Here is a 10778-nt window from a genome sequence, read left to right as displayed (position 1 = left end):
AGTGCACAAATACAAGCATCCATGATTGACAAGTGCCATTCTGTAGAGTTTAAAATTCATGAGGACATCCAGATCATGAGAAAATGGTTGGCATGCATCTCTTCCAGCCTGCACTCCACAGCAGGAAGCCATTGTGCCCTGTCCCCAGCTTCAGTGCTGCTGCAGGATGCTGCTGGAGGATGTTCCTGTGGAAAGGGGCACCTCAAGGAGCTGTCCACAGTGAGACTTAGAAGTTGAGCTAAATATGTCCCTGCCCAGTGCCGCCTTCTTGCTCATCTATATCACACCTTGGCACCTGTGCTCATCAGCATCCATAGGATGCTGCTTCATATGCTAGAGATTCCTTTAGAAAACAGCCTTATTTGTCCCACCAGGGCAGTTTCTAATCAGGGTCTGCAGGGAGGAAGCAGGGTGAGCAGAGGTTAAAAGTCAGTGACAGGGATGGGATGGGATCAGTGCTAGCTGGCCACATGTGCTCTTCATTCCTTCACTGTCCAAATGAGTTGTGGGCAGGGATAAGATGGACTGGCAGGGTTTCATACCAGATCCATGATCCTTTTTCTTGAGAGAGGAAATACACTGTATCTCATATAGAAATCAAAAAAAGATCACTACGACATCCCTTTTCACTGAGGTTGGGTTTTATTCCTCCTTTGATTTGAGCTTAGCCCCCGTGCCAGACCTAACACTCTACTGGAAAAGCTACAAAACAGTCCAACAAATGGGCAATGCCTGCGTTACCAGTCAATGCATCTGCCAGGGAAAGGAAGTAGGCAATTTTCTAGAAGAGAATATAGTTGCTCTCCTATCATAACTCTAAGAGCAAGGTCAATCAAAGAAATGTTCAGTGCTCCTCCACTGCTATGTTCGTCAGGGTAAAACATTGCTAATATCTGCCCTAGAAAGCACTATCTAGAAACAGTTATAAAAACTCACAGGCTGTGCTACTTACCACATTCTTCATATATGTGTCAGTAAAGCTTCCCCTGCTCTGAGCCAGTTCTAGCCAGAAATCCACATATTAATATAGTGATATTTTCTCTGCACATAAATCATAAGAATTATAATAACTTTTCTCTTTGTACAGCTTTTAATTCAGTAATTTAAGTTACCGATCTGTGAAATAAGCATTTTTTTCTATTCACAGTAGTGAATTATTATTATAAATACATATATATTACAGGGTATGTTATATACATGCATTTTCCTTTGAGCTTAAAGATGTAGATTATCAATTGGGCTAGTGAATAATTCATAGAAGCAGCATTTTAGGTTCCATGCACCTCAAATTTCCATAACCACAGAGTAAGAAAATATCCTAGTTTATTTCAAGTTAGACATCTGTTTAGAATGTTTTGTGGCGGCACTCAATAAGTCTTAAATCATTTTGGTTATAAAAACAAATATTCTTTACAGTATTAAAATAAAAGAATGGGGATGACTTACTGCTTGCTTTTAGCAACTGATTTGTCTGAGGGAAGATGGACCATATGGAAAGAACTGACTTAAAAAAATCACTGACATGATGAAGTTCTCTTATGATTTTTATAGACAATAATGACCTGTAAGGGCTCGGCTCTGCCATTTTCTTGTTGCTCTAGCACCTTCTTTTAATATTTAAGGAAATCAATTCTGTTTAGCTGTCTGTATGACTTCTAACACTAAACGAATAATACAACAAGTCATATTTTGGTATCTCCTAATGTGCTGTTACAAATATTTATTATAATTTTCCTTTCGCTTACTTAGGCTGTGAAAACACAGTTAGGATTTAGGCTTCTAATTTTTTTTTTTTTTGGTCCTCCAGTCTCTATACAAGTTTGCTAAACATCTCTCTTTCCATTTTGCCCTTATTCACAAAATCATATTGACTTCTAGGCAAGAAAGGTTTGGGGAGTTGTTAGAATTGAAACACAGAGAAGCAAGCAAAAAGCATCACAGAAGTATGCAGAAAGTATCCTGTTATAAACATTCATTCTTCTTTTGAGGTCTCTGAATTTATTTTAAAACATTTTTTTTCCTCTTCATCTCCATCTATCTTCATGTTTCTTTAATGGCTTGTAAAGGTATTTCCATTCCCCAGGCACTGATCTAAAGTTTCTGGGATATATACCAGATTCCACCCCAGCTTAAGTTAGCTTTCCGTTTGGTTGGAGAGTGAAGACAAAAGTGACTGAGTTTCAATACCTAGGTCATGGTTCTTTCAAGGTTGTTCTTATTTGAGCTCCTTCTTGCATCTTCCTTTGCCAGAACGCTAAGTAGCATATAACAGCTGCTTCAGCCTTTTTTCACCTGCGGCTCCCACAATGGGGAGCTTGCTCATCGAGTTTACACATACAGGCAGCAGTGCATCCTTACTGTGGCATTCAGCCACGGTAAAAAATATCAGCATAACAGCCTTACCAACCCACTGTCTTACCAACCTGCAGCCCTCTGAGGAGGAGGAAGAGGAAAATGGAAGCAAAAGTAGCTCAGATGATGAATTTTTCATTGCTTTATAACATAGCCAGATAAGGTTAATTGAAACAATCCTTTAAGGATGGGTATACAGAGGTAAAAAGCTATTTAGTATCAATTAAGCACATCTTGAAAAATTAAAAAAAAATTACGAACATCAGGATGCTCTTCAGAGCTGCAGTTGACTTCGTATGCATTTATTATGGGCAGCTGAATAAATCAGAGACTAAATATGAAGTAAGGACTTGAAGGAAGTGAGTGCTTGCAGTTTAACAAGAATGTTATAAAAACTGCTCACACTCTTCAATAGGATATGATAGTTCTGAAAAAAACTCTGTTCAGAGAAAAGAAGGTAATCTGAAATTGCTAAATCTGGCAATCTGGAGACCTAGCATATTTCAATCACTTTGTACTTTAAAGAGTTATAAAAGCAGTATGGAAAGAAGAAGCAACCAGGGTGGCTTCAGGAAGAAATGCTTGTGTTTATGAGAATATTAAGAATGCCTGCCTCTTTTTTTTTCCAACAGTGTATGTCATTTAAAGCATCAAGAAGAAAATTACATTGGCTTCCCACTCCCAGCTACTCTTCTTCACAAGATCACCTCTCTTGCTGGTAGTCTAAAAATAATAGTTAATGCTAAAAAATGAGCAAACAAACAGAGTTGAGAAGCCAATTACATATGAAAAGCAATAATACTAGAGATAAAATAAATGTGTTGAGGGTGTAGGGGCATAGAAATAATGATGACCATAAGAAGGCAGATTAAGACTAAGGTCTGCAATTATTTTCCAGAAGCTAAGTGTGGATATATGAGAAGCAGGAGGAAATTGATAGCATATGGTTTTGAAAGCTCAGGTGTGGATGAGAGCCTGGGAAAAATGGCACAGGAATCAAATGAGCACTTTGAATGAACATGCTGGCATTTTCCACCATGTTGATAGAATACGAGAAGAAAACACATTGGTATTTCAACGTATCCTTTTTGAAACTCTTTGCATGCACATGTGTACACATGCAGGACAGATTTACCAGGTAGATTCAGTGTCTGTAACCCACCTATCAGCACTATGCAGCATATGCTTTCCTGGTCACACAATGCCAATGCAGTCGAGACTGTACAGATCTCTAGCCTCCTACCCTATGTGCATTGCAATTACAGCTGTTTCTGTGACTCTATGTGTATGTGCGTGTTTGTGCATATTAATTTATAAACGAATACACTAATAATACAAAATCAGTATGTCCTGATAACTTGAGTCTCAGCCCTACAAAATAGGGCTCTCCCTCCAGTCCTGCAAAGCATCTAGATGCATGCCTAAACCTAAATGCTTATGCCCGTGGTTAAATGCTTTGCCAGGTGAGGTCCAGATTATTCAACATCCTCTACAAAAGGAGAGAGTGGAGGGGGAGTAAGGAGAGTGCTGACCCCCTGGCTCTATGGTGAGTGATGGAACTTACTATTCCATTTACATTTAAAAAATAGACATAGGGCAAGTAAGCCATTAAAATCCAAGAAGGAAAGTAGAACTATTTAGCGGTTGTTCAGTAAGTCTAACTTGCATAAAAAAGATCTGTGCATAGCTGGCATAAGTATAAATGGTCAGCAGGATGTGATGATGAAAAACAGTTCTTGTCTGGTAAATGCAGTTACTTTTACCAAAATTTAAAAAATCAGGGAGTGAAGCAAACCTAATAGAAATACTCTACCACTGGGTCATTCATCTGTGCATAGAATAAACTCCCTGAAAACAACTGTAACTTCATCTTTGGACATATCTATGCAGACAAGTGCAAAGGGCTGCCAATTCCAAACTTGACACATGCCGGCTCAGTGCCATTCCCTGTCAAATAAACTTGCTAAGAGATTTTGTAGAGCAGCTGGAACACAACTTGGTGACACCAATTCTAAATCAGAGGTGTTTTGTGCCTGGTCAATAAGCCCCGCTCCCTCTTCATATACCAATGTCCCTCTACTCTGTTTTCTCCTACCTCTATGGCTCTTCTGCGTGGCGTTGCATTCGTGATGATGACAAATTATGAAAAATAGTTGTCACATGGCTGTGTCATCATGATCCAGTACCTTCTGAGCTCCACCTCCATTCTCGCTTCTCTTCTAGGGAAATCATTCAGTGTCAATGGCCTGGCAGCAGAAGCACCATTGTTCCATCTAGTGGAGAGCTATTCAGTGTTGATGGCCTTTGATTTCTCTTTCCAAACATAGGCCTAGTCTCTGCCAGATAGGATTTTGCTGGTAGAGTTCTCCTGGCAAAACCTCCTAACATAAGCACAGGCTGTAGTCCCAAAAGATTTATTGTGGCCTATAACTGATATAACTTACATCAATTCTGTGAATATAAGAAGTGCAGACAATACCAAAGCTGCTCAGAAAATGTCCTATACAAAATAGATACTCTAATTTACTCTGAAGGTTGCAATCATAAATAGCATTCATAGGAAAAGTAAATAATGTAATTCACAGTTTGGCACAGACTTCTTGCCAATGTGTCACATCCTGATGGACTGGGGATATGTCTGTATCAAACTATGAATTCCGTTTTTGCTTTTAGAATGTCATTTACAGTTGCAACTGTCCATGTGGATTATTGCATCTATTTTTACAGCCAAGGCTCTGTCTGGGAAGATGTAGCAGAGCAATCAACAACACTGACTGGTTCTATTTTGCTGGAACAATAGGTTTCCTGCAAGCTGAGCTGTTCAATCTCCACATACTAGACAGGAGGGTTTGGGTCTGGGCTTCCCCTCAGTTTTAAGAACATGGGCAAAAGACAGATGAAAACATTTTATGCAGGGACTTTTGTCAAAATGAAGTCTCCCTGTCAAAAGCAAGACAGAGGGCAGGCCAAAGACTTAACTGTGTTCTTGAGGTCAGGCTATGGGGGATTACAGAGAGATACAGCCCTGAACTGCTAGGGAAGCTGTGAAGCCACACACTACATATCAGAGGGCTTGTGCCACCTTCCTCAGTAATGACCAGGACAAGAGGTGAGAGGTTGAGGCTCAAGCTCTCTCTAATACTCCTGTAATTCTCATTTCCTCTCCCAGTAAACTCATGCCTGGGCATTGCATTTTCATTAGATCTGCAGCACAATCGACCTGAAATTAAAGCTTCTTATGAATGAAACATTTATTTGGAAAAGTAGAAGTTCTTTGCTTTCCTATATATTATTCCTGGCCAGCTTTAACTTGATAATTGAACTTTCCCAGAGGGACTGGTTGTAGATGTAGCTTTAAGCAAAATGGGATTTCAGAAACTGTAGCACTGTGCCTGGGGCCAAGCAATCTAGTTGGTATCCACCACAACATGTGCATCTGAGATGGCGCCTCACCAGCCTGGGGCGGGGGGGGAGAAAACCATCAACAAAAGATTCTGGGGGAAAACCGCTGTTAGGTCAGTTATTACTCAGCTTCCTGAGGAAGCTGGTAAATACAGTCTTGAATTAAATGTATTGATGATACAAAGGGAGATGTATTTCTACCATGCAAGAGGACAAACAGCAAGAAAACCAGACTGAGCAGAGACCAGAGGCAGAGACAGCTGAAGGAGAGCTGTCCTGGGGGAGAGGGAAGGCCTGAGAGGCCATGAGGGATGCGAAGCCCCTTTGGGAAGAACCAAGGATACAGCTGCACCAGGTATGCTGGAGGTGATGAAGGAACGGCATGGTATTTTTAACTTCGGGGGGAGCAGGGCAGCAGAGCAACTGGCTCAGCAGTTCACAGGCAGGTGTACCCCGCCGACATTGGGCTGTGGCCCCCCCCCCACAACGGGGGGCGCCATTTCGGCCGCCCAAGGCAGCGCCCGAGCAGCAGCGGGCAGGCCGGCCCGACGCGCGCCACGGCGGCGGGTGCCTAACGGCGCAGGTAAGCGGCCCCCGGTCCCCGCCTGGGCAGGGCGAGGGCGGCAGGGGCAGGCGGCCCGGGCGCAGGCCGGCTGTGCCCCTCACAGGCCGCCTGCCCCCACCCCCCGCTGCCTCGCGGCGGCCCGGCCCGCAGCAGCACGCTCCCCGGCCCCGCCGCGGCGGCCGGCAGCCCGCCTACCGCCGCCCGCGGCAGCGCGACGCCGCAGCGCCCTCTGCCGCCGCCGGGCCGCGCCGCGGCGAGCTGGAGATCGCGTGCGAGCGTGGAGCCGGGAGGCTCGCCTTGTCACTCACCCTTCAGTCCGCCACCTGAATCACAGGGGAAGCGGAGGCCCAAGCATCCTCCCCACCCCCGCCGCCCTCCATCCCCGCCGCGCGCTCCTGCCGCGCCGCGGCTCCTCGGCCCGGCGCCGCTGCCGCTCCTTGGTCACCCGCTCTGCGCCGCGGCCGGGGCTGTTCCTCGTGGAGCGAAACTTTGCGCCCCGGCTTGTGGCAGGGACCGTGGGGTAAGTTGTTGCATCCGGCGAGCTCGTTTGGACAGGCGAGGCTTCAGCCTGGGATTTGCGGGGGTGCCGCCGCGCCGCCTCCATCTCCGGCCACCTCGCCCCCCCGGGATGTCAGTGCTCTCCCTGGCCATCCCGGAGGTGGTGACACTGCAGCTGTGGGTGCCAGCTGTGCAGGACATACCACATTTATTATAGCCAAATGCCTGTAATTCTCGACAGCTCCCATGTGAACGCCTTGAGGAGCCTGAATTCCCGACTGCCCCCCAAGGTGGGTGATGTGTGGAGTAGTGTCTCAGGGGCTCAGAAGCTAAGAGCAGGGTGGCATAGGGCTTTGCGACAGCACCTTCGCTATGTTTGGCTTCACCCATCCCTTGTACTGATGCCTTGGGAGAATTTCAGAGGAAAAGCGAGTGAAATAAAGTTTCACGTAACCTTTTTCAAGGGCCAAGTGTACTTACGTTGTATGTAATAGGGTGGGCATAGCTATGGGTCTGTCCATACTTCCCCAGTGAATATGTATTTTCAGTGATTTATAACTTTGGAGCTAAAAAATCTTTCTGTGTTTCAGTTCAACATGAACGGGGGAAAAATCAGTGAGGGAAGGGTGAGGCATATATATGGTCTTCAATGTATTTTCTGACTTTGTGTTACTTTGTTTTGTAAGCAAGAATTCTGTACATCTTTGTGTTGAATCTGAAGTTTTCTGTGCGTATTAAAGAAAAACACAAACAGCATAAGACAAAGTTAAAAAGCTCTTTTTTTCCTGAAGATGGGTGCAAGCAATGTTTGTGTGTCGTTAAATGAGTTTCTAGGAGATAAAAAACCCAAAAAACAAAAAACCACCCAACAATATGCTTGATGTTGTTTGGTAGTTGGCGGTTTCAAAAAGGCAGCCAGGGCTGAATTTAAATAAAATTGAATAATCTATTTGGGCTCAGAAGTAGTCTGCTGAGAAGAATGTTGATGAACGTATGTTTGCACTAGATGAAAAAACAGTTGTTCTATATGAACCATAGAGACTGTTATTATCCAGGACTAAGATTAAATTGTTGCACTTAAGCAAAAGACTTAATGACGGACAAGATCAAATTCACTTGCGAGTGACTCTGTTAAATAGCAACGAAGAGCAAGAATTTATTTTATTTAAAAATAAAGTACCTGCGAACATAGATACAAAAAACCAGAAAGAATTATCAGTTGAAGTTTTGATAATAACTGTAACACTGTCTCTCCTGCTGGTACCCCTGGCTGAATACAGGCTGAGAGAGTCCTCACTTTCCACTATTGCATCTACTGCATCTCTGCATGATTATATGTCTGTGACAATGTAGTGTTTTCATTAGTTCACTATAAAAGTGTATTCAGGCATTCTCTGATCTCAAAGAAAGGATGGGGTTTCTAGAGTCAGCATTGGGATAGTGTGTAAACACCTACAATCTTCAGCCTGTGCACACACTTGGAAATATGAGGGTCTACAGTCCAGATGTTGAAAGTGTACTGAAGGGTACTGTTTCAGCCAAGAGTGGAAAGGAACAAAGACTTACATGTGGAAGATCTGGGCTGTTGCAATTTTAGTATTTATATTCAAAATGAGCCATAGAAGAGGGAGGTGCATTATTAGCTCAACTTTGCATTGGTTCAGATTTCTGCCTAGGAATAGTAATGCGGAAATACATTTCTAGGCCGTTTTTGCAGTGTTGATGCTTACAAAAAACAGCCAACCATTCTACAATTGATTCAGCAGTTTCAGTATATAAACAAATTTAAACAGTACTGTGGAGGATTTAGTAGTCAGATATGATTTTTCCTTTAGATTTGCCTTAATGTAGATGTATGTTAAAATACAGTAAAGACTGTTTTGGTATCAGGAACTGCCTATACATAGGTGAAGTAGAATAAGAACTTGTGACTTTTTTTTTTAAGGGGTTAGATTTAACTTGAGACCCCACTGAACATGGGGGCTCTGCTGTTGAATAACCAAGATCGAGTGCCAAACCTTTCCCTAATATTCCTGGTAATTACTGCTGACTCATGCTGACATGTGAATTCAATTAGCTCCAAATGGAATGTAAAGGATGTGGGAGTGTCTCTTTGTGCCCAGAAACAGCTAGGACAAAGGAGATTTTGGAGGAAAATTTAAGGAATAGCCAAGTTTGGGTAGGAAGTGTCAGCCAAGGTTTGTTATAGTAATGTTTGAATAACCAGTAAAGTTGAATCCCTGGAAGGGGATGAATTTGGATAACATGGGCTTGTCTTCACTATGGAATAACTGGAGTTCTAACTAAGACGTTGCTTCTAATTTGACTCATGTTCACATACAAAAACTCATTGCTGAAGTGTGGTGATGTTTTCAATTTGAGTCGGCTTACTCATGAAGAATAAACTATAGCTCAGATAACCACAATTCATCAACTGCTAACCTAATCTCCCTGAACAGCACAAGTGCTATTTTGCTCAACTGTGGCTGCTCGCACTTGAATAAGGTTACCTCAACAGCAGTGAAGGCCAGGTTACTTTTATATCAGACATAGCTAAGACATTGTCTACTTTGTGTACCGACCATAAGGTAAGTAATTAGACATGTCAACATGAACATTCTTATGCAGTTACTATGTAACTACCATATTTGTAACAACTCCTTGGTGGTCTACACTATCACTGCATGCCCGTGATAAAGGGCATGGGGGAGAACTAGCACTGTGTCACTAGCTGATAGTCAGATTGGGGCAACTTTGCAAAAGGATATGAAAAGCAAAAATTGTCTTGATCCCAGAAATTCATTTCCTGTCACTTACCAGCTGGTATGGTGGTACAAAAAGGTCAGTCATATGTCAAAGATATCTGCTAAAGGTATGAATCCAGTTATACTTGGCTAGCAGAAGCAAGAAGTACTTCTACTTGGGGAAACAGTTTCTTTGTTGGCCCTCTATGCAAATCACTACTAGGAAATGCATACAAGGGTTTCTAAAAACATTTTTAGGTCAAAGAAGAGAAGATGGACACAAGAGCAACTATGCAGCTTTATGTGTACCAAGCTGATTTTTTTTTAATGGTAGATAACTCTTATTCAGACTCTTGCTTCTGGGTAGAATCATGAGTACACATTGGTTGTCCCTCATTGTTCTAGAAACACAACAAAAGATAAGATTGGCCCAGAATTTCTGCTTCAAGTGTGAATCTTTCAAGGTGTTCTGCAGTCTGGTTGACTTGAGTGGCCAGCTGAGCATCCTGAGGACAGAAATGCTTTAGGAGCATGTTTGTATTGCTGTGTTGACCCAGAGCTCCCACAGAGCTGTTGACAATTACTTTGGATTTAATTAAGCTTAGCTTCATAGTACTGATCATTGAAGTTTCTATAGCAGTTGGTGCTGTATTGTGCTGTAAACTTGTCAACACAAGAAATGCTACTTGAGTAACTGTAGAACTTGAATGGATGGGTTTTTAGAACTGCACAGGTGGGATGGACAAAAACATAGGTACTGACAACATAAATAAAGGAAGAATGGATCAGTATCAATAAGAAAGGATATGATCCACTGTTATGCAAATACATACAACTGCCCCCTCCCTCCCCAACAGTCCCTAGTGCCAGTGTATGGTATAATCCTTCCATTTCAGTGTAGACAGCCTAAGGCCTGTCTATCCAAGTGTGGTCCTCTGATACATAGATATGCAGCTACAAGAGCAAGAAATCTAATGTACATCTTTTATGCTCGTTTATGAGACTTTATTGTAGTATGCAGTAGCAGGTCAAGTGCAGAATGGTGATGTAAGATTCTGCAAGATGGCAGTGCTTAGCAGTGTGTTTCAATGGAACACCTTTAATATATACATGAGTGAAACACCCAGTATGCACCCAGGTACTTGTCAGATGATGAGATTGCTTTGGCCTGGACCAGACTGTCTACAGTTTTGAATCAAGGTTGTATTTATAGACAA

At 42.8% G+C, this 10778-nt stretch overlaps 1 protein-coding gene across 4 annotated transcripts in view; it reads left to right on the top strand.

The window, feature by feature from the left end:
- The first annotated feature begins 5953 nt into the window (after nucleotides 1–5953).
- Nucleotides 5954–10778, top strand: part of AHRR (aryl hydrocarbon receptor repressor) — a 94958-nt gene continuing 90133 nt past the window's right edge. The window contains exon 1 of one of the 4 annotated variants that reach the window (XM_068936320.1): nucleotides 5954–6109. In XM_068936320.1, the coding sequence (XP_068792421.1) occupies nucleotides 6066–6109 (44 nt within the window). In that variant the 5' untranslated portion in view covers nucleotides 5954–6065. Of the gene's footprint in view, nucleotides 6110–6570; nucleotides 6840–6867; nucleotides 7108–10778 lie in introns of those variants that run through there. The other 3 variants (XM_068936321.1, XM_068936324.1, XM_068936322.1) reach the window with 3 other exon arrangements.

Source organism: Struthio camelus, chromosome 2 (genome assembly GCF_040807025.1).
Source record: "Struthio camelus isolate bStrCam1 chromosome 2, bStrCam1.hap1, whole genome shotgun sequence".
NCBI classification, from domain to species: Eukaryota; Metazoa; Chordata; class Aves; order Struthioniformes; family Struthionidae; genus Struthio; species Struthio camelus.
Note: the sequence above shows the minus strand (reverse complement) of the source record. Positions and strands in the feature narration are given on the sequence as shown.